Source organism: Aquarana catesbeiana, linkage group LG02 (assembly GCF_042186555.1).
Source record: "Aquarana catesbeiana isolate 2022-GZ linkage group LG02, ASM4218655v1, whole genome shotgun sequence".
NCBI lineage: Eukaryota > Metazoa > Chordata > Amphibia > Anura > Ranidae > Aquarana > Aquarana catesbeiana.
In genome coordinates, this window is record NC_133325.1 from 335,583,319 (window position 1) to 335,608,872 (window position 25,554).

Consider the following 25,554-nt stretch of genomic DNA (forward strand, 5'->3'; position numbering starts at 1 on the left):
TCCACATTGGAAGAAGGTATCGCAGCATTACGCAAATGGGGTATCTTACATGACCAAGACAAGTCGGCTACTCAGAGCCCTGCACCTAGCCCACTACAAGAAGACTGGCAAGTAGTCTCCAGTAAACGGTCCTCAAAGAAAGCTACCGGTGGAAATGGTTGACAGCAAAACGTTATGCAAAATTCAAATCTCTCCGGACAACAGGAGTTATATGATTAACATCCCTGTTTACCTCCAGTTATCTTTTGCAGCAGTTACGTCTGCCTTTGGATCAGTTCATAGATCCTTTTCTTATTGAACTTACACTCATTTCAATAACAATGTTCTTTTTTCACCACTTTTATTTTTTTTACTATATGTTTGAAGCACACCATCCAGCAGCAAACCTCCCTTCAAGCCTGGACGAAGACAGCATACCCATCCTCTACCAGATCTTCTATAAAGGTCACAGTGAGTACCTACACTTCATAACACAGCAGACACCAAACTCACCCCCACATGCCTATTAACTGCCTATCCATAAATGCTAGGGGCCTGAACCATCCCGCAAAAAGACTCTCCATGTGGAAGGAAGCCCAAAAACACAAAGCAGACATCTTATGTGTACAGGAGACCCACTTCCAAGACACAAAAGCTCCTAACTGTTCACACAAAGACTACCCACACATATTTATGGCATGTACACCAGAGAAGCAAAAAGGCGGAGTATTAATAGCACTGAGGAACACTGTGTCGTTTCAACAAAAGGATATTATCCTCGATCCAAATGGCCGATACATCATCCTGACAGGAGACATTAACTCCAAACCGTATACTTTAATATCCTTATATGCACCGAACTCACATCAAACCCGCTTCATCAGCAGACTATTCAAGAAACTGCAGAATCATCTATATGGCAATCTTATTGTCTGCGGTGACTTTAATCTTATAGTTGATCCCAAAATGGATACGTCTGCTCCAAAACCACACAGCTCCTCCTATCTGAGCAAAATAATACAGCAAGCAGATCTATATGATGTATGGAGATGTTTAAACGCGAACGCAAGAGACTACACTTTTTTCTCCCACAGGCATTGCTCATATTCTCGCATTGACCTATTCTTGACAGACAAGTGGCTGTTACAGAATATCTCGAGTGCAAAAATACATGATATAACATGGTCTGACCATGCTGCTATTACTATCACCATCAATGACCAGGTTGTCTCCTCCTCCTCACCCATCTGGCTTAGCAATGTAAGATTAATACAAGACCCTCGAACTTCCACTAAGCTCTCCCAACATATCAGAGAATTCTTTCTAAACAATATTGATTCTGTTGAAAACCCTTTCACCTTATGGAACGCCCATAAGGCGTACATGAGAGGTATACTCATACAACTCGGAGCAAGGGAAAAAAAACGGCATAACGCCCAAATTGATTCAATCCTAAATGACATCCACACCATAGAAGCACAAAATAAACAAAAACCTAACACCAACCTTACCCAAAAACTCTCAGCTTTAAGAGATGACCTCAGAAATAGGCTCTCTCAACAATACGATTATCATCTTAGACGTCTGAAACTACAATCCTATGCCAATGCCAACAGAGCAGGGAAATACTTAGCCAATAGACTTTAAGCAGTAAAAACCAAAACAAGAATTGCCCACCTGCTCCACCCTACTCTCAAACATAAAGTCACAAACCGGCAAGACATAGCTAACCAGTTCGCAGACTACTATAGCAACCTATACAACATTAAAGACGACCCCTCTACATGCCAACCCAGGCACGACAACATCCAATCCTTCCTTCAAAAGTTAAAATTACCAGTTTTATCAGAATCCCAGATCCTTACTTTAAACTCCCCGTTTACCATAACTGAAATAACCGCTGCTATAGAAACACTACCAAATGGCAAATCACCTGGACCTGACGGGTTCTCAAATGAATACTTCAAAACATTCAGATCACATCTTGCTCCACACTTACAATCAGTTTTTACAAAAGCAGCAACCACAGCAACCTTTCCCCCAGAGATGCTGCAAGCTTATATTGTTACCATACCCAAACCAGGTAAAAAACCCACCACACCACCCAATTTTCGTCCAATCTCTCTTCTAAATTCCGATATAAAAATTTATGCCAAGCTAATAACCAAAAGAATAGCAACTTACATTCCATCACTGATTCAAAAAGATCAGATGGGCTTCGTGAGGGGGAGACAAACCTCTGATGCTACGAGGAGAATAATTAACATCATTCACCATGCCGAAATAACAAAAACGCCTTCTCTGCTGCTATCCATAGACGCAGAGAAGGCGTTTGATAGAGTGAACTGGAAATGTCAATGACTTTATCTAAATATGGCTTTAGTGGCCACATACTGAATGCGATTCTGGCCTTGTATTCCTGTCCCTCGGCCCGGGTGTACACGTCCAGTATGCTTTCCACTCCATTCCGAATAACGAATGGAAATCGTCAGGGTTGTCCCTTATCCCCAACGATCTTCAATCTCATGATCGAACCCCTGGCGGAGGCCATCAGATCACATGATGGCATAACTGGTTTCCAATTCGGAACCACCACTCACATTATCAATTTATTCGCTGACGATGTGATATTATTTTTGACAAATCCGAGTACAGCACTCCCTATAGCGCATGAAATACTAACTTCCTTTGGCAATATATCATACTACAGAGTGAACTGCTCCAAATCCCTTATTTTGGACCTAGGTGTGAACACCAAACAGCGTAACACATTACAACAATCACTCCCGTACACATGGAGTCCCAAAGGTATACCATACCTAGGCATTACTCTTACTAACCATACCAGCTCCCTAATTGATGCTAACTTGAAACCCCTTTTAACCAAACTAACGACTCAAACCAACAACATAGCCAAACACGAATTATCATGGCTAGGTAGGTTAGCAGCATTTAAAATGTTAATCCTCCCTCAAATCCTGTACATCTTTAGGGTACTCCCGATCACCATCCCGGAACATTATCTCCAATCCCTCTCTAGTCTCCAATGGAAACTCCTATGGGGTACAAAGAAAGCAAGATGCTCACAAGCTACACTAATTCCCCATAAAAGAGCAGGAGGGGCGGGACTAATAGATGTTCATGATTATATGTGGGCAACTAGGCTAGACCAACTCAAATACTGGTTTTCACCTAAAGAAGTTCCACTATGGGTGGAGATTGAAAAAACCTTAGCTCCAATATCAGACCTACCATCGATCCTCATATGTGATAGTTGGATACCCTGGAATCTTAAAAACCTGCCCCCCACTATCATCATATCACTCAAAGCATGGAGATTCCTCATATCTCGTCAAGTTACTGACAGTAGAGAAATAGACTATACACTCCCTCTAAGTGTGGTTGAAGCCAATATACCAATGATATCTTTGAAAAAATTCCCTTCCCATAAGATCAATAGTGTACAAGACCTATACCATAGAAATAGACCAAAATCAGCAACCTGCTTAATGAAGGACCACAACATGCCACATAACATGCTTTTCACCTGCTTACGTGTAGCTCACCTCACACACAAGCACCCGCGGAATGGTGTCCACCTTCCAAACCTAGCATGGCTTCACCTAACCCGAGGATCATTCCATAACAAAGGAATATCTTTATACTATAATCTACTCCAGGGGAAAACAAAGTTCCAAAAATCAAGAACAACCACTAGATGGGAAATAGACCTCAAAACTTCAATTACTGATAATCAATGGCAATTCGCATTTAAGACCATACAAATGGTGTCACACTGCACCACACACTGGGAAACATCGCTTAAGATAATACACCGCTGGTAATATACCCCCTGTAGAATCTCAAAAATGTTTACTAACACCTCACCTTTATGCTGGAGAGAATGCGGACACAAAGGCCATCTTCTCCATATGTTTTGGGAGTGCCCTAACGTTACCAGCTTCTGGAACAACATCTTTAAACTACTAGGGGAAATTACAGGCATCATAACACCCCTAGACCCAAAACTAGCTATATTATTAATTGGATTAGAAAAATTCCCCTACTATGTAAGACATGTAGTAACACACATACTACTGGTTGCTAGGTCCCTAATTCTCAGTAACTGGAAAAGCGCTCCAACACTTAACATCACGGATGTCACTAGGAAAGTCCAGCAGAATTATACCTTTGAAAGACTTATAGCAATTAACTCGCTAAGATGTGATAAATTTGACAAACTATGGAAAACATGGACTGATAAATATCATTATACATAAATAACTGTAAACATAACCTGAAGATTTATCATACGATTGCTCTAGATATGTGCTTCTTATTATTGTATTTTTTATTTATTTTCTTATTTTATCATCATCATTTGTGTATATTCTCTATTTCCAACCTTTTCTGTAAAATTTTATAAACCCAATAAAAATATTTGAATGGAAAAAAAAAAAAAGAAATACAATCTAAATTACTGTTTGCCCACACTCGGGAACAAGACCATACACTGACAGCACAGTATTAAACCTACCCACATACTGTATAACTTCTCAGAAACTAGACATAAGGTAACTAAGGAAGAAGTATCACATATATTTACACTGATGCAAAGGTCGGGGTAGGCCAATGGACAGGATTGGCAGCTATCAGATCAGAGGATCGGTTAAGTAAATCTTCTTTTCTAAGTCCACTAGACATAAATGAGCAATTAACCCTTACAGTGTGAGCACAGCACCAATGCAAGGGATAATTGTTCAGTTTCTTAAAATTGGGTTTTAAAAGGGCTAGTCTTATTGAACACAAATCTGATGTTCCTTCCTGCTAGGTATGGCTGATGTGGATGGGGTTGGTCTACATTTAAATGTTGATGCTACTGCACATGTGTAGTAGTGACACATTGTTATTATCTTCCTGCCTCTACTGCACGTGACTGATTATTTTGGCTTATCCCAAATACTCTACACTACCACTAGAAAGGACCAGGTTTTTAGTGACAGTGCTTCTTATCTCCTATAATCTGCAGAGATAGAGATTTTTGCAGATTCTGGCAATCAGCTCCCAGGATAGCAAATCTCCAACCATGAATAACTTTGTTTGTGGCTCTTATATGTCACATGATCTAGAGGAGAACCTAAAATAAGTCATTAGTGATGGGTTACGTTCCTTGCTGGGAGCCGATTGCAGGTATGTGCGGGGATTGCTGGAGATTAGAGATTAAATGCTGGGTTTGGGTTCTGTCCCCTTGCATGCACAGGAGAACCCCATAGAAGTCACTGACCACAAGTATACCGCAGAGGGTCAATACAGTAGGAGGGGTGAGGAAACATAAAAAAAAAGTTTTTTGAAATCATAATATTATTAACCACTTCCCACCCGGCCACTGCATATGTATGGCTGGGTGGGTGCTCTCTCCTTCTGAGTGGACGTTCAGGAACGTCCCTCAGAAAAATGGGGATCGCCCGTGGGCCCGTGCAGTGGCGTGATCCCGATGCACTCGTGTCACCCAGACAAGGCGCATCTCAGATCGGCAGGAGGGCTCTGTGACTGGCCTTCCTGATCACATGACAGCTGTGTCCAATCACAGCCGTCATGTGATGTACACAGAGAGCCGGTTGCTAGGTGATCAGTTCTCCTCTCCTCACACATTAGTTGTCAGTGAGGAGAGGAGAGCGGATCGCTGCAGCTGGCTGGTGATAACTGTGTATGAGCTGTTTTTTACAGCTTTTTAAACACTGATCACCAGCATAGTAACACACAGTGTAAAACACAATGTCCCAAAACAAATGTCCTCAAAACACATGTCCCCACATAGTAAAAACACCTGTCCCCCCATATGTCCCAGTAAAATCACATGTCCCAATGATTATCTGCACACATATGTCCGTGATCACCTGCGCACATCTGTACATGATCATTTGCGTACATCTGTCCATGATCACATGAACCAATTATTATACACTTAACGTGATTTTTTTTTACCAGAGACATGTAGCAGAATACATTTTGGCTTAAATTCATGACAAAATTACATTTTATTGGATTTATTTTAAAATAGAATAAAGAAAATATTGTTTTTTTTCCAAATTTCCGCTCTTTTTTTGCTTTTATCACAAAAAATAAAAAACAGAGTCGTGAATAAATACCACCAAAAGAAAGCTCTATTTGTCCAAACAAAATGATAAAAATTTCATTTGGGTACAGCGTAGCATGACTGCGCAATTGTCATTGAAAATGCGAGAGCGCTGAAAGCTGAAAATTGGCCTGAGACGGAAGGGGGCGAAAGTGCCCAGTATTGATGTGGTTAAATTCTAACTGCTTTAAACATATTTGCTTAAGTCTCAAACCTATAATATCGCTACTTAGATTTATTAAGCATGAATTTTCTTAAAACATATGTAAAGCACACACTGTTTGCCATTTTGAGAAGCCCCCTGCTAAGTCCTCATAATTCACACTCCACAATTCCAGCAGTGGAGATCAAAATATTAAGGCGCCCTTCACACTATGCCATTATATTGTGGTGCGCTAGTGCATAAGAGTTAACATATGTTGCTATAAGAAAGCAAATTAAGCCTGATTGGGCTGCCAATCCATGGCAACATAAAAATTTAAGGGAAAAAAAACAGAACTGTGCCTTTCTTTAAATGCAGCACACCACAACACAAGGAATGTCTGTTGGCACCTACTGTACTTGTGCATTGAGAAGGCATTCTAAATGAATTTCACTGCACGTTGAGCTGTGTAGCTGTTGTATTAAAATGCACATTACCGCAACACTTAAGTTTAAAAGAGGCCTAAAGGCTAACTATACTTTCAAATAATTTAATCTAAATGACTTACTCCCCATGCTAAACTTCCTTACATTTACCTTAGATCATCAGACGATGTAGTGCGGGAGCCTACACCATATCAGGTGGTTCTCAGTAGGAGAAGCATACTTCCAGGCTTACAGGTAGACAGCTATTGTATTTAGACCTATGAAGAACCCAGTACCACTGGCACTCTGCACAATGACATTGAATCTTTCTGCCACCCAACTGGACTCTGAACCTCAGTGTCTTTCAGAACCCTTGACACTGCAACTCAACACCCAGGACACTTCCAGCCAGCTCCTTCCCTGTCACTCAGACAGCCTTCCAGTAAACCCCTGAGCCTGAGCCTCCCTGCCTCCCAGCACCCTCAAGATTGAATTTCAACACCCCAGATAATTCCAGCTAGCAAATATACCACTGCATACTCCACCACTGCTCCTCCTTGTAATCATTGCAGGGACATGTAGAGAAAGAGAGAGGTTAAGCCTGGAGTTTTGGGACTCCCTCCCACTCTCTGTTCGGCTGTGGCCACTTCCTCCTGCCTATAGTGACATCAACCACATCCCCAGTGCAGCATGTGGAGGCCAGTCAGTCCTCTGGGGATGCTGTGCATATTGTGTTGCTGGGCTGAGATGAAGAGGGAAATCAAACACTCAGAAGCCCACCATCTTCATTAATATGGAAGTGCAGCAACCATATTCTAGAAGCCCAATTTCCAAATGTATTCTTTATTTCTTTTACTTTCAAAGTAAGTGTTTTATTGAAAAAAAAAACACCACTTTTTATACTTCCTTTATTTTAAACTACTAAACTTTTTATATTATTATTTTTAATAATTAATTAGTTCATATAATCTTTATATCAGGCTTAAACTAAGGAGGAAACTAAAACTCCCTTTTACTAAATATATTCTTCTGTTGCTATAAGCATAGTGTATACACATAGTCACATTTACAGATCCTAGATAATGAGTGTTACGTTACACACACTGCGTAAAAACTATGCAGATATTTAATTCTGGGTATTTTGCCCCCTTCCTCTTCCTATAATGTAGGCCGTTTGTCAGTTTCTCAGTTCTACTGCAGCCATTTTGTTAGACACATGTCTAGACTTCTGCTAAAGGGACCCAGCTATTTTACTGTTTTGATCTATTTGGAGATGTTTGCACTAGTAACATATTACACTGGGTGCCATTAAACACAAAACCAAAAATGTAATACATTGCAGCCTACCAATCATTATATGTGCTAGCTGTATTCATTTTCTTTTTTAGGCTTTCTCCCTGCTTTCACTTAGTGATCTGGCAACTAACACACATTCTGTAATAGAGTGCCTCCACTCTGGATAATTGAGCACAGCAGCATTGTTAGTCTGGAGGGGGAGAGTGTTAGATGTACTAACAGATTTAAACACACCTAAGCTAAACTCCAGCTAATACTTTGTAATATGTTGCAACAAACAGTTGTTTTTTCCTTTTGAAATAAAGAGCTTGTTCTGCTGAAAAACAACATACTTTTTGTCTGGACTTATTTAGAATAAATAAAGCCTAAAAAGGGGAAATGTTTCAGCCATCAAATGTAAGAATCAAATGTAAGACTTGGTGAGCTGCAACATAGTAAATGGGGTTTTGGGTTTAATATTGCTTTAGCAAGCCCCTTCAGAATCTTCAGGTTTTATCACATCTAACCAGGTTTAGCTATCTGTGGAAATTGCCCTTGAGTGGGAGCAACCATTTTCAGACAAATATGGCACAGGAGAGACCAAGTCAAAGAAAACATCTACATCAAATAAGCAGAAGCCAATCTTTGAACTTTTTGCTAGGCCTGGATTTTTAGAAAATTCTGGCTGGTTGCCATGTTTGTGTGTGGTGATTGTATTACAGGTAGAGCCATATCCAATCATTAAAAAGAAACATTTTTAAACTATGCTGCATCAATTACCTCCACCTCACCCGCACAATCCATATTTTTTAGATTTTTGTAACTGAGCCTTAGTATATCAACTTTTACTTAGATGACTGATAAAAAATAAAGCCTCCTTTTTTCCTTCCTAAAGTTTATACAATGCATGCCCCAAGATCAGTCATTTGCAGAGAAATCACTGACATTATACAATTTAGGCTTTACATAACAGCAGAGAATGTCTTTGAAGTGCAATTTCTAGAATACAGTTTTTCCTGCTGCTTTTCAACTTAGGAATTACATGTAATCTACTAAATCAATTCTAAAATTACAGTTATTTTCTCAGCAATAACCAATAGAAATCAGATTTCAAACAACTTTGACAACAATTCTTAATAAGCCTTTTGAATTTAAATCTACTGTTATTTCTTAAATACTGTATAAGTAAACCTGTCATAAGAATACAGGGATCCTGCTCCTGGGGCTTTATCTGGGTGCTATTTTTTCTTGGAATAGCTGTGGATCCTGCTCCAAGGACTTTTTCTGGGTGCTATCATTTTCTTGGAACAGTCTCTTGATCAGTGGAACTCTCATTCTAAGTTTCAAGTTTCAAGTCGCATTAGCACCTTCCACACCTTACAGTGAGAATCCCAGTAAGCCATGACAGGGCTAATGTTGTTATGAAAGTATGGAGATTTAGCAGATCAGATAATCCCTGAGGAATTCAGTCTAATGAGCGGTGCTATCTAGATCTCTTATGATAGGGGAGTGGGATTCCTAATGGTTTCCTGGGTGTGAATAAACCAGCAAACAACAATTGCCTGGTCTGAATTTTGAGGTAGAGATGGAGCAAATATAAGAGTCTCCATTGGCCTAAACCTTATTTTAGAACACGGTGCTAAGCATACACAGAAAACTATGCTGTGGGGATCTGCTACTTCAGTCAGGCTGTGTGATGACTGGCTGGTAAATTAAAGTATTTTGCTATTGACATCGATCTTTCTTTGTCCACACTTGGAGGGAGTATTTGGGGGCAAACTGGGAAGGGGGCTTGCCACTACTTGTCCTACCAGCAGGCAAATTTTCCTTTTCTTACAATGAAGGTAATACTGAAGACCAATGAAGTTTACCTTTCCACTACTTGTTAGAGGGTTCCATATTTTAATTTCCAAAGTGTCTCCACTTGGATAACTTATACTTATATGACTGCTGTTTGACCCATGACTGTAATGAACAACCTCTAAATACCACATACATTTATTCAGTGTCTCCCGCAACCATGCATTTTGCAGGTCACACAGTGAATGCATTTTAATGCTGAGGATACTGAAAACGTATGCCCTGGAGAATTATTTTTTGGGCGTCAGATGCTATCTAACATATCATTTCCTAACAAGGACTACACTTGTACTAACAAAGCTAACATTAAAGAGGTGTTCCGCCTAGGGGAAAAAATTAAAAGTCAGCAGCTACTAATACTGTAGCTGCTGACTTTTAATATATGGACACTTACCTTTCCAGGGAGCCCGCGATGTCAGCACCCCAGCCGATTTTCCGATCAGCTGTCGGGTACTGCTGCCACCATCTCCACTAAGGGAAACCGGCAGTATAGCCACAAGGTTTCCCTACTGCGCATACGCAAAGCGCGCTGTGCTTTCTAACTGGCCCAGCAATGGAGGAAGGGGGCCGAACTCCAGAGGAACAGCGCCGCTGCACCGCCTCCCAGAAGTGGGGAAGGGTAACTGTCAAAAACAGGTACCCCTCCCCCCCCAAAAGGAAATTTGGCAATGGCGGGAGGGAGAAAGCAGATAAGCGGAGGTTCCACTTTGGGTGGAACTTCACTTTAAGTAGAGGCAAAGCCATTTGTTGAACCACCGCTGTCTTCCAATAAAAGCTGTAGACCCTAGCAGTGAGATCTGTTTGCTGCATATCCCAGTTTTACTGCCTCTCATCTACAGATTTTCAGGGTTCTTGTTTCAGCAGGAGGAGTTTCAGGCCTCTATTTGTAGTCTAATTTAAACCAATCAGTGCCATTGGGTGTCATATAAAAACACAGGTGCTGTTCATAAATCAGGTTAGCATTGTGAGACTTTATTCTATAATAAACGCTTCTGGTGTTCTACATCATCTTCAGACTCCATTTGTGGTCATATATGAAATACATGAAATACGCAGTTTGGCAAAGCTGAAGAGTCAATTCCTAGGAGGTAGCAGGGTTGAATGACAGACCTCAAGCAGCAGCATTATTTGTTTAAATGATTGTAAAGCTTCAGATTTTTTAAAAATAATAAACCTGTCAACTTACCTGCTCTGTGCAATGGTATTGCAAAGTGAAGCCCTGATCCTTGTCTTCTGGGGTCTCCACTGGTGCTCCTGGCTCGTCTTCTTCAGTGAGTACCCACTATATAAAGCTGCTTTCTATGAAGGAATTTGTGGGGGCTCAATCCTGAGACTATAGATGCAGACAATGCGAACCGACCGCGCGTCCCACCTCCCGCTCCCTCTTCACAGAAAGGAGAAAGACTTTGCCCTTGTGCACATAGGATGCATTAAGGTAAAAAACCTCAATGCTTTGACACCACTTAAAGGGACACTAAAGGTTTTTTTTTTTTTTTTAAACAACAAACGTGATACATACCTTCTCTGTGCAAGGGTTTTTCACAGAGTGGCCTCAATCCTCTTCTGGGGTCCCTCAGTGGTGCTCCTGGCTCCTCCTCGCATCGAGCACTTTCCTAGGGACACCTGTGCGGGCGCACTCCCGAGCCCTTATCATTAAAAGATTCTGTGTTCTTTAAGGATATACTAAATTAGGGTGTTGGTCTTGAACTTAGAAGGCATACTGTATCTGTCTGCAGTTGCAGCCTGTGAACCTGCCTTAACCCTTGCCTCTCTTCCAAGGCAATGGAAGTTGGGACAGAGAATATTAGTTGTACCAAAAAGAATAATTTCGACAAGTGAGAGATCTTGCTTGCATTGCGAAGGCTGAAACTATCCTCTTCAAGTGCAAGCTTCAATAGCAAAGAGCTGGGATTGCCCTTAGTCTGGCCTCCAGCCTCAGAGTAAATATCTTAATTGAAAGAAGACTGCAGTTCAAGAGTTGAATCCTAATTAACTCTGACCCGTATATATCTTATGAGTACCTCTTTCGACATGCATGTACAGCTTTGGTCTTGGGCACTTGGATCCTCAAGACAAGTACTTCAGGCCCTCTTTGGACAATCAGTCACCTTCAAACCCCTGATGGTGCCAGAAAGAATTCCTTGCTCCGAATAAAAGAGACCAATTCTGCTAACCAATGTCAAATCTTTCTGTCTCAGGGGCCACCAATTACAATTCCAGCAGATGAATTTTTAAGATGGATACTATTGTTGCTCAGTAGGTTGCCTATTTCCACTTTCCCAGCAGTGTATATTTTTAGACATACCTACATTTTCTCCATGGATCAAGACATTATGCAGCTTACGTCTGCTGCTTGCAATCTCAATCTACTCCTTCTCAAGACAGATGTCCTTTTCAAAAACACAGAGGGGGTCCTCATAACCCTACAAGAGGTTGACTGGATAGTATTTAAAAAAGGGTCATCTGACCCCTACACAAATGCTTGTGTATCTGGGAGCCTAATTAATCATGGTTTAGATTACATTATTTTTGCCTCTAGAACATACCGGTGGTAGGGCACTGGGTTATCCTGGTTTTCCTCTCTTCAACTGTCAATGCCTCAAAGCCTACTGATCGTTGAGACCATGCTCTCTCCTATCCCCATATTAACACGAGCTCGGTGGAGGAGGCTTCTTGTCCAGAAGGTTTTTTTTTCTATCAGATCAGTGGATATGCAGCAAGCTATTCATATTTCACAGACAGTCAGAAGAAGCTTTGGGCTTTGGCACAGTAGTAAGTCTTTTGTGCTGCACAACTATTGCCAGTGGAACTCCCCTGTTCAGGAAGTTGTTTTGAACACTCCAGATATCTGGCTAGTCCTTTTTTGCTCTCCATGCCTTTCATCGCCAGACAGTAGAAACTATAGTTATGGTGAGGCTGAACAACAACGCAGTGGTGTACTACGTCAATGGGCCTACAAGGAAAGTCTACTGAGAGAGGTAGAGATGATTGTGACCTTGGTAGAGAAGAATTTTCTAAGACTCTAGTAAGTCCACATTTTGTGGATTCTGAACTTCTGGGAGGAATCCATATTCTGTGGCACAATTGGGCAATGAGTAGTTCCTATATCCAGGTTACTTCAAGTGAAATTCATCTCTGGGCAAGATTCCAAAGTTAGATCTACTTGCATCTCCTCACAATTGCAAGGTTGAAAGACTTTTCCCAAGGAGCCCGGGCCTGCAAGCCCTGGAAGTAGATGCTGTGGCAGATCAGGTGAAGTTTCAAAATTGTATGCTTTTCTGCGAATCGGATTCATTTACAGATTTTTTGGGGTCTACTGCTAAGGAAAATGGCAATTATTGTAGTAATTCCCGATTGGCCAAACAGGCCTGGGCTTCTGCTTTTGCGTTATCAGAACCCATTCCTCAGTCTATCTCTCAGATGAAATCTTCTATCACATGGTGCTAAACTCCACCCATGTTCATCTCTTTTCAAGTTATTAGTCTTGAGCGGAAAAGACTAATCAACCTTGGCTGTTTTTCTCTAAGCTGATATGTATTATGAAGGATCTGATCTTCAGCTCTCTTACAGGGCAGAACTCTGTACTTCTTGCCCTTTCCAAGGTCTCATAGGTGAATTATCCCTTACTCATCCAATACCTTTATGGAGTGCTCATCCAAGACTCGATGGAGAGCCAAGACTCCTAAGGTAGGATTCAGTACTTGCTCTGGACTTCCTTGCCAGCTTAAGATGAGATCTTTTTTCAGTCCAGCTTTAGTAAGGACTGAACCATGAAGACAGCCTCACTAAGGAGATCACAATACCCAGGAAGTTTGCCAAGATCAAGTCCATAGGTTACCAGGGATCCTCTGGTGGCCTGCAGCTCCAGGTGGGATAACTTTCAGTCCAGTTTGAGTGAGGGCTGATCCTTGTATAAAACCTCTCTTAGGGCTATATCCTCAACCAGGAAGTTAGCCAGGGTCAGGGCCTTAGGCTACGAGGGGTCCTTAGGTAGTCTGGAGCTCCAGACAGGCTTGTAGTCCAGTTTTGAGTGAAGGCTCAGTCATGAAGGCAGCCTCTCTAAGGGCTTTTTCCTCAGCCAAGAAGTTTGCCAGAATCTTTGGCTAAGAGGGATCCTTTTTTGGCATTCTGCCTAGTCCAGGTAGTGTTTATACCCATACTGGGATGCAAACCGAGGTGGCTTTGGCATCCTATGAGAATGAAACAATTATTCTCCTTACATGCAGGACTGATTCCATGCACTGGATATTGGGATACTTTGAGTGAGCTTACCAGCTACAGCTTTGTTTAGAGATTTAGGTAATTTCTTTGTTGTTCTCTCTAGCAGAACCAGAGGGAAGGAGATATCATCCAGAATCATTGCTGGATGGATTATGCTGGCTAGCCACCCAGCTTATAAAGTTTTTTCAGCCTTGTTTTTTGACTAGTTATTTCCCAAAAAATGCTGCCATGGAGTCAGTCAGGAAAATGTAAAATTTCCTATAAGATTCTTACTGTAATTTTCCTTTCCTGATAGATTCCATGACAGCATGGGTACCCTCCTAGTGTCATTAGTAGGATAGTTATGGAACATGTTCTCTGGCCTCAAAATGTATGGAAGTGGGGCCCTATGGGGTAGTAGTGAGTCTGCCGGAATGTATGCTACCATGGAGTTGATCAGGAAAGGAAAATTAGGGTAAAAATTTAATTGAAATTTTTTCTGTTATTTTGGCAAAAAATTTAATGTGGCAGACTTAAATCAACCCTATTAAAAATACAATCAGAAAACAAGCAAATTACAAGTATTTCACAAGGCTATTTTAACTAAACAAAAATTCTAGATTACCTTAAATAATAAATCTACAAAACTATAAAAAATAATTCAATTTTCACATTTAATTTTAATAAAAAATGCAGATGCTAGTAATACAAAATGAGTGACGAGATGCCTTTAGCTGAATAAAAAGATCTTCTTCACATCAAAAACGTCTCAGAAAAAGCACTCATGTATAAGCAAAGCTGTTTAACTACCAACATAAAGTGAAATGTCATGATTTCAGAAATGTCAAGAAGGATGTAATTTACGAGCATCCAGAAGCAGACTGAGACTGTCAAAGTTGTTTGACAAGGCAATAAAAAGTGTAGTACTGATGTGCAATGTAGAGTATCATAGCAACCAATGAGATTTCACATTTTATCAGTTTGAACAATGACAGATATAGGCACATTAGCACATATCAGATAATTGTTTATGTTAGTAAAAAAGTTTACCGGACAGAGCAATAATTTAAAGTAGTTGTAAAGACAGGAGGTTTTTTACCATACAGCATTCTCTGCATAATGTAAAAAACCTTCTATGCTCAGCCTCCCAGCCCTAAGCCAGATCTCAATTCAGAGCTGAGCCCGAGAGCAGCAGCATTGCTCTCTTGCTGTCTTCGCATAGACTCAGAGACAGCAGTGGTGACAATTGGTTCCTGCTACTGTCAGTCAAAGCCAGTGAGCAGAGAGCAAGAGGCAGGGCCGAGTCATGGTGTGTGTGTGTCAATGGACACGCAGAGCCCAGCTTGGGAGCTAGCTTGCATGTCTGGGGCAAATGCTGAAGAGGAATTGCAGAGAGCTCTAGCAGGGGACCCCAGAAAAGGAGGTCACAGAGAGCAAGTGAGTATATCATGTTTAATATTTTAATAAAAAAATAAAACTTTACACTCACTTTAATGTACTGGCTTGGTGGTCTGTAAAACAGAGTTCAAATTCAACTCCGTAAAACTATAAAATGGTCCATTTGTGTTTACCATATTAATAAAACAAGAATCCATGTATCTGCAGTTGGCTACTGATAAAAATGTCCTATTTGAAAACCTAGTTAATCTCTAGGATCCCTCCTGCCCCACACACCTCATCCCCTCAACACTCTGTTATTAATCACTGGCATAGCAAGTAAAATCACTTTTTTTTTTGTAAAATTTCTTGGAGTGGATTGAGAAAAACAGGATTCAAAGACACTTGGTTTATACTGCTGCCTACAGGAGAATTTGGATACTGCCAAACAAAAACAATGTGTTTTAAGTCCAAGTCTGGTTGCAGGGAGCTTGAAGCTTTTTTTGTGGAAGTAAAACTCTGGCTTGAGCTGTGTCTAGGATTATTCCAAACAATGAGTCGACTCTGATGCAGACTTCTAAAGGTTCAGGATACAAATGAACCTTTCCAAGGTCAGAACTTGTGCCAACTTTTCCCTCAAAAGTAGGTTGTCCAGATATCCCAAAATGAGCATGCCCCGTGAGTGTACCAAGGCAAGCACAAGGGATAAATCCTAGATGAACACAGCGCTGTGGAAGACAAGCCAAATGGCAGGACTACAAACTGGAAATTCCAGGGACTCACAGCTAAACAAAGCTTATCACTGATATGCTGGAAAAATAGGGACTTAAGAGTCCTTGATGTATATGGAGGCCAGAAAGTTTTCTTAATGGAGAGTGGCTTTGATCAATCTGGTGAATTTCATGTGGAATTTTTAGGGCCAAAATAATACATTTAATGCCTTGAGACCCAAGGCCCCTTTTGGGATTTGAACTGTGAAAAGACTGGAATAAAATTCATGAAACCTTTTCATCACAGGAACTAGGGCAATAATCCGTTGTTCCAGAAGACTCAAAAGGACTGCACAAAAGTCGGTTAATCTGTACGGTGAAACCGGAAAGGTTGGAAGGCCTGAACCTGGGGGAAGAACTGAACAACAAGTTTGTAGCCCCTGGAAACCTTCTACCATAGCTTGGCATCTAAGATGCTATCAAGGTGTCTGCAAAGAATAACAGAAGTCCCTCACTAAAGAAAGTGAAAGCATCTCTAATGTTTAAGACTTCTCTGCAAGTTTTGGGGAACTTAAGGGGAAGAAGCGGAGAGGGGATATGATCACAATATACAGATCTTTGACTGGTAACTCTAGCATTGGGAGGAAACCTTTCTAATCTTAGGTCTCTAAAAAAAGACACTTAGCCACACAATGAATTTGGAGGAAAAGCAGTTCAATCTTAAACTATGCGGGTTCTTTACTGTTAGGGTCATACGGATGTGGAACTCCCTTCCACAGTTGGTTGTGTCAGCAGAAAGTGAAGATAAATGTAATAATTTTTTAGATGTACAGCTATATGGAAAACAGATGTCACACACACACACATGCACACTGAACTGGATGGACCAGTGTCTTTACTCAACCTTACCAACTACAACGTATGTAGCTTTATTAAGGGTAGTGAAACTGAACTCGTAGCTTGAGTTTGGACCCAGGTTGAAGCCTGGGTGAACAAAGTGACTCCTCTCAGTGTCAGAGTAGGAGTGGATCCTACCAGCTTGAGACCTATTCATCTTTTGCTGGGGCAGATGACTTCTTTTACCCCAAGTGACATTGCGGAGAGTATCCAAGACAACTCTAAAGAGACTTTGCAAGTATTTCAACCAAAGTGTTCCCCACATGTTTAGTGATACTAGACTCATATGGGAAAGAAGATGGGATATGTCCACTAACCCCTCGACAAAGTTGTGCAGGGCTTCCTGCGTGAATTCTAAGCACTCCACAAATAGTGGATTAGTGTGGAGGGAAGCTGGATTCCTTCCCAATAATTTTTTTAGATAGACTAACATCATGGCCATTAAAGGGTAAAGGCAGGGCCAGACAAAGCAAACAGTTATCTATGGGATCCTTAAACATTGTCTACAGGAATTATTGCTTTTTTAACATGGGCACTGCTGGATCAATGCTGAGAGCAGCTCACTTCTTAATAAAGGACTGCTCAAATGGGTATACAGTGCCTTGCAGAAGTATTCACCCCCCTTGGAATTTTTTGTGTTGTGTTGCCTCACAACCTGGAATTAACATGGATTGTTTGAGGATTTGCATAATTTAATTTACAGAACATGCCCACAACTTTGAAGATTTTTTTTTATTGTGAAGCAAACAACAAATAGGACAAAATAACAGAAAAAGTCAATGTGCATAACGATTCACCCCCCTAAAGTTAATACTGTGTAGAGCCACCTTTTGCGATATCACAGCTCCAAGTCGCTTTGGATAAGTCTCTATGAGCTTGCCACATCTTACCACTGGGATTTTTGCTCATTCCTCCTTGCAAAACTGCTCCAGCTACTTCAAGTTGGATGGTTTGCGCTTGGGAACAACAATCTTTAAGTCTGACCACAGAGTTTATATTGTATTGAGGTCTGGGTTTTGACTAGGCCATTCCAACGCATTTACATGTCTCCCCTTAAACCACTCAAGTGTTGCTTTAGCAGTGTGTTTGGGGTCATTGTCCTGCTGGAAGGTGAACCTACATCCTTGCCTCAAATCACATACAGAGTGGTACAGGTTTTGCTCAAGAATATCCCTGTATTTAGCACCATCCATCTTTCCCTCAACTCTGACCAGTTTCCCAGTCCCAACTGCTGAAAAACATCCCCACAGAATGATACTGCCACCACTATGTTTTACTGTGGGTTCTTTGGGTGATGTCATGTGTTGGGTTTGCGCCAGACATAGCATTTTCTTTGATGGCCAAAAAGTTCAATTTTAGTCTCATCAGACCAGAGCACCTTCCTCCATATATTTTAGGAGTCTCCCACATGCCTTTTCACAAACTCAAAATGTGCCATTTTGTTTTTTGCTGAAAGTAATGGCTTTCTTCTGGCCACTCTGCCATAAAGCCCAACTCTGTGGAGCGTAGGGCTTATTGTCATCCTATGTACAGATACTCCAGTCTCTGCTGTGGAACTCTGCAGCTCCTGCAGGGTTACCTTAGGTCTCTGAGCTGCCTCTCTGATTAATGCCCTCCTTGCCCGGTCTGTGAGCTTTGGTATGCGGCCGTCTCTTGGCAGGTTTGCAGTTGTGCCATGTTCTTTCCATTTGGTTCTGATAGATTTGATGGTGCTCCTAGGGATCATTGAAGATTTGGATTTTTTTTTTATAACCTAACCCTGACTTCTCAACAACATTGTCCCTTACTTGTTTGGAGAGTTCATTAGTCTTCATGGCAGTGTTTGGTTAGTGGTGCCTCTTGCTTAGGTGTTGCAGCCTCTGAGCCCTTTCAAAAAGGTGTGCATATGTAATGACAGATCATGTGACACTTAGATTGCACACAGGTGGACATCATTTCACTAATTATGTGACTTCTGAAGGTGAATGATTGTACCAGAGCTTTTTATGGGCTTCATAACAAAAGGGTGAATACATACGCGCATGTCAATTATCGTTTTTTTATTTCTGAAAAATTGTTTTATGTGTATATTTTTCTAATTTTACTTCACCAACTTAGACTATTGTGTTCTGATCCATCACATATAATTCATATTAAAAAATTTTTTTTCATAGACTTAGGGTCTCTCAGGAAACCTAGACAGGTACAAGCAACACAAATATGAGGTACAGGCTACTTCACCATCTTTAAGTTAGTAGGCACTGCATCAATAATTTAAATGGTCTCAATAAGCCTGGGAGTTATGGCAGCTGCCCATGACTCCTCAGGGACAATATCATCTAACAAGGATTTTTTAGGCTATCCATCAGATAAAGCCTCTGCAGACAAAGTCTCTGAAGCCGCTAAGCTGCAGACAGGTTGGATAATAATTTTGCAGGAGAAAGTGTTAAAATACACTTATGGCCTCTAAGGTTGATTAACCGAAGCTCTCACCATAAAAAGAAAAAGACGCAGCACCATGATTCAATCACTTCACAAATAGCAGCCCTAGAACTGTTACATAAAGCCAATCCCCAGCCCTCACAGACTGCCCAACTGATGTCCCTAAGACAGGAACAGGAACAGGAAAACACTACTCCTTCACTCCTTTGACCTCCTTCAACGTAAGTTGAAAGCGACTGCTTACTCCACCTCTAACAAAGCAGGGAAAAGACTAGCACAACGCATCAAAGGTAAACGATCAAAGACCAAAATACACCAACTGTACCACCCTCACACAAAAGATCTACTGACAAACCCTCAAGACACTGCGAATGCCTTCAGTGACTATTACAGCAACCTATACAACCTAAAAAAAGACCCCTTGATTCTGCAACCCTCCTGTGATGACATTAACCAATTTCTACAACGTTTTAATCTTCACTCTCTGACTGAAAGTCAGCTGACAAACTTGAATCTTCCATTCACGGAACGGGAAATTCTTGCGACAATTAACTCACTTCCTTCAGGGAAAGTGCCAGGTCCTGATGGACTGACTGGATAATATTATATAAATATAAATATTAATATCTCCGAACATCTAACTCCACACCTAAAAATGTTATTCAACAGTGCTGCCTCCTCTTCTAAGTTCCCAAATGAATCTTTGAATGCTTTAATAATAACATTACCGAAGCCTGGGAAGGAGCCGAACATACTCCAAATATCCACCCAATATCGCTACTCAATCTCGATTTAAAAATCTATGCTAAAACCATAGCAGCGCGACTGCTAGACATAATGCCCACCCTCATACATAGAGACTAGACTGGCTTTACTAAAGGCAGACAGGCACCAGATGCCACTAGCAGAATGATTAACTTAATTCACCAGCGGAACGCCTTCTCTGCTTCTATCCTTGGATGCAGAGAAGGCGTTTGACAGGGTACATTGGTCCTACCTCATACTGGTACTCCAAAAATTTGGGTTCAGAGACTATATCCTTGGCGCCATCATGGCACTATACTCCACCCCGTCGGCCCAGGTGTTCACGGCTGATATGGTTTCCCGACCATTTCCCATAACGAATGGTACCCGGCAAGGTTGTCCACTATCCCCCTAATATTCAGTCTATTCATGGAACCCCTGGCGGAACACATCAGAATGCAAACATCCATCTCAGGCCTAACAATAGGCAATACTTCCTACAAAATCAGTTTATTCGCAGATGATGTGATATTAATCCTCATAGACCCGGCTTCCTCCCTGGTAGAAGTACAAAAATCCTGAACTGGTTTAGCAAGGTCTCTTATTATAAAGTAAATACAACCAAATCTTTTATTCTTGATCTAAAGCTTGATGCAACAACCAAAAATTTACTCCAACTTCAATACCCCTACACATGGGCAGATAAGGACATTTCATACCTGGGGGTACAATCAACAAGGTCAGTCAAAAACCTCTACTCCACTAACTTTAAACCCCTACTTCATACAAATTGAATCCTAACAAATAGCGAAACATGAACTTTCACGGTCAGGGAGACTTGCAGCCTTTAAAATGACCTGTCTCCCACAAATATTATACCTGTTCCGAACCCTTTCCATCCCCATCCCCACTTCATTCTTCAGATCCCTCCAGACATTATACAACAAAGATCTCTGGAAAAGTAAAAGACCCCAATGCGCACACTCAAAACTCATAAAGCACAAACTGGTGAGAGGTACAGGGTCCATAGGTACAGGCTACATAGCAGCTATTCTTGCCCAACTACCAGAATGGTTCCACTCCCAACCTGCCACCCTATGGGCCCACATAGAATCCCTCTCTCTCCATCGTGCAAGCCTAAAGAACTGGTTACTAAGCACCCCTCTTGGCACCATCATTCCATCCACCATCTCCCCAACCATGAAGGCATCAGTCCAAGCATGGAAAAAAATGATAACCCTCACTGATCACTCCCCCACTTCACCACCCAACCAAATACCACTGGAATCTCTTCACCACTTAATGCCAGATCTACCGTTGTCACACTGGATCCACAATGGAATTCAATATCTACAAAATTTGATACAAGGGGCACAACCCAAATCCTTCTCACTGCTACAAAAAGATTTTGCTCTCCCCCCAACAGAATATTTTACGTTTATAAGAATACACCACTGCCTTCGCATATTACCTCTTACCCTTTACGCCGTACCCCCATCAACCTGGGAATTCCTGACGAATCCTACCTCCAAAGCAAAAGGCATCTCCCACTTCTACAATCTCCTTCACCAAAAGAACACTTTCACACCCTACAAACAGTATACAGAGCCACGAAATGCTCAGCCCTCTGGGAACTCACTCAGAAATTATCACTTCGATGGTATATGACACCTGCTAAAATGGCATTCTTTAGCCCCCAAACTCCCAACACCAGCTGGAGATGTAGAGCGACCAAAGGGGACTTGATTCATATACTCTGGGCATGCAGCTTTGTCCTGGGATATTGGGACACCATTTTCAAAATTATATCAGATATAACCACCAACACAGTCCACCCCTCACCCAATCTTGCAGTACTAAACCTAACCATTGAAAACATCCCCAAGCCCTTCAGGCATGTCACAACCCACATACTCCTGGCCGCCAGACTAATGCCCCGTACACACGGTCGGATTTTTGGATGGAAAATGTGTGATAGGACCTTGTTGTCGGAAATTCCGACCGTGTGTAGGCTCCATCACACATTTTCCATCGGATTTTCCGACACACAAAGTTTGAGAGCAGGCTATAAAATTTTCCGACAACAAAATCCGTTGTCGGAAATTCCGATCGTGTGTACACAAATCCGACGGACAAAGTGCCACGCATGCTCAGAATAAATAAAGATATGAAAGCTATTGGCCACTGCCCCGTTTATAGTCCCAACGTACGTGTATTACGTCACCGCGTTTAGAACGATCGGATTTTCCGACAACTTTGTGTGACCGTGTGTATGCAAGACAAGTTTGAGCCAACATCCATCGGAATAAATCCTAGGATTTTGTTGTCAGAATGTCCGAACAAAGTCCGACCGTGTGTACGGGGCATAAGTATTACAAGACTGTGGAAAAAGGTCCAATTACCAACCATTGCAAGCACCATTGGCCTAGTGAACCTACACGTCAGCTATGAGACAATAATGGCCACCAGTATTGGTCAGGCTTCCAAGACTCGAGAGGCTTGGGAACCCTGGGCACAATGGTCTAAAGAAGCGAAATTCCTGTAACGCACAAGTTTTATTCTTACTTCCTTCTTGACTGAGCAATATGAATAGTCTGTTTTGTTTTCTGTATAAGTACAATAATAAGTCATACAACACACGTGTTATGAGCATTCATACTCATGTTAAGTAAACGTTCAGTGGGTAATCTCTTTTCTTGGGATGCAGAGTGCTCCCATTAGGGGTGTCCAGAGGAGAGAGAGGATCCACGCTGTTGACTGTTATCAGTATGACAAGCGAGACGTACGAGTCATACATGGCTCTTTCCCTCAGATACTCTGTTAGTTATCATTTGCTTATTACATAAATCTGTCATGTACAACTTTGTCATTTCGTAACGTACAATGTCTACATTGTTATCCAAGTATAACTGCAAAATATATTAATAAAAATTGATTGAAATAAAAACAAATTGCAATTTGGCCCATGAAATTCCACATAACTGTGGTGAACTCTGCCTGGGTTAAAATCAAGGAAAGGGCCATATCTGAGGGATCTAAAGAAATCTTAAAAGAATGTAACGAAAAAACATTCCAGGCTGTCTGCATTAGGTTTTTTAAAGGGAACACTGCAGACCTCACCATAACTGTTAGTGGATTGTGAGCTGGAGGGGACCCAATACAGTGGGACTGCTCCAGGTGATTTTGGGATCCGACATGTTGCACCTCAAACAGGGAAAACTTAGCTCAAATACAAGGTAAGCCCTCTCCCCGAGGATGAACCAAGGTGAATCCATGTATCTATTATGATTAGGAGCAGTGGTAGAAAGGTCTCTACCTCGCGATGAGTGAAGGGAACAAAAGCATAGAGTGTACAAGTGCACAACACTCCAGCATAGCTCCTCAGCACCTTTTTGTGGAAAACCAGTAAAAAAAAAGGGATAATAATGGTGCCCAATGTTTGTAATAAACAAAGCAACTCTTGGTGCTCATAAATGAGTGTTCAGAGTATGGGTCACACCAGAGGCTGCGCAGCATTGCACTCTGCAGTTAACTAACACAGTACACAAAGGTCTGGAAATAGCCTTATCCCTGAACCCAGTATCTGAAGGTCAAATGTCAGGCAGCTCCAGTAATCATCCAGTCCAACGGGGTCCAGGGATTGCATCCAAACTTATTGCTGAGGTTATGCTAATCTGAATAACCGTATGGAGATTAACTCTGGCAGTTTCTAGATGAAGTATTGATTAAGAAAAAACAATCTCGAAAAAGGAAAAATTAAAACTGGCTAGTAAACCTGGTTACATTTTTCTTAGTAGAGAAAAGCGGTCCATCCTCCTAGGACACTGGCAAAAAACAGGGGCCTGCTGGAAGTTGGAGAAGTTATACTAGGCTGGTCACAGTCTTTTTGCTTGCCAGTGTCAAAAACCTCTTGTAGACAACAATACTATCTAATTGCCTTTGAGTTCTACTACCTTTTACTATCCTGAATCTGAGGTCAAGTGATGCTTTGGTTCTGAGTCTTCTCTGCTACTCTGTGTACAGGAGGTGGGGCTTTCTTTCAATGTCCATGTCACTGCCTGTATTATGTGAACACCTCATATTGGCTGTCCGGGGGGTGGGGTTCCCTCAGGAACCAAAATTGACTGGCTGGCCAGGCAGATATGCGTCACTAGATTACCAGTGCTCTACACCCAGAAACGACACCATCAAAAAGTATTTAAAAAAAAAACAGACTGGGGAAGGGGGAGGTTGGAGTTAAGTTTTGCCCATAGATAGGCTTTAAAGAACAGAAATCATAGCACTTATTTTGTTTTGTTCTTCCTTACTGACAATTATGAGAAAAAAGAATGAAGCAATATAAATTATCATGCAAAGTTGATACCTTGTTCATTATAATGTATACTTCCTTCAGCTGAGGTACGTTTAACAGATATTCGACTTTTTGTAGAAACTGGAATGGAAATTTGTGTTGGAATCTCAAAATGCTCAGGCATACTTATTTCCACATCATACTGATTAGACTGGAACTTTTTAGAGGAAGAAAACGAAGAAGACCGCAAAGACATATTTACCTATAAAGAGGAAAAGAAAAATTAAACAATGTAATGCCCCAAAATCCCAAATAAAATCTCTTTAAATAGTAAAATGCATAAACTTTTCATTTTCCAATTCCTGCAGATTTGGTAGACTCAGATGTCAGGCTCTTGTTTAACTGGCCTCTTTCAGAAGCCAGGCCAGAAAGACAGATTTGTCTGCCCTTACTATTGCACTAAAATAACAGCAGTGTAGGGCAGTGTTTCTCAACTCCAGTCCTCAAGGCGCACCAACAGGTCATGTTTTCAGGATTTCCCTCAGATGAAATGGCTGTGGTAATTACTAAGGCAGTGATACTGATTAAATCACCTGTGCAAAATAATGGTAAGCCTGAAAACATGACCTGTTGGGGCGCCTTGAGGACTGGAGTTGAGAAACACTGGTGTAGGGGTCCCAACCATCTCACACACACCCATGTTCGTAGAATTAGAAATAAACTTGTGTTGTGATTATCAAGGGGAAGATCTTTGGCAGAAAGAACACTAACCATTTGACAGTGTTCTTTGACATGTGCCCTTTTTATTTTATTTTTTTACCTATAATACACAGTATATCACTGAACTGAGCAAAAATCTTTCTGCATTAAACTACTGGTGTCCTTGTCAGATAAAATTCATTACTATCTCAGGGTTCAGTCTAAATCCAGGTTCAGACCAAATGTCGTCTATTAGGAGGTTCAGATTTATTCCAAATATTTGGGAAAGGAATTGCCCAACTAAACATCCCACAATGCATTCTTCTCTCAGCAGCCCTTTGTCAGAGTGTGTAATTTAGTGAGAGGGACGGCTGACAGTGTGCTTAGAGAGAAACAGT

The 25,554-nt window shown here is 41.3% G+C and overlaps 1 protein-coding gene across 2 annotated transcripts in view; it reads right to left on the bottom strand.

The window, feature by feature from the left end:
* The window catches only part of CFAP47 (cilia and flagella associated protein 47), a 769,322-nt gene that overhangs the window by 338,970 nt on the left and 404,798 nt on the right, over positions 1-25,554 (bottom strand). For both annotated transcript variants that reach the window (XM_073614843.1, XM_073614844.1), the window contains exon 46: positions 24,530-24,719. In XM_073614843.1, coding sequence (XP_073470944.1) covers positions 24,530-24,719 — 190 coding nt within the window. The remainder of the gene's footprint in view (positions 1-24,529; positions 24,720-25,554) is intronic.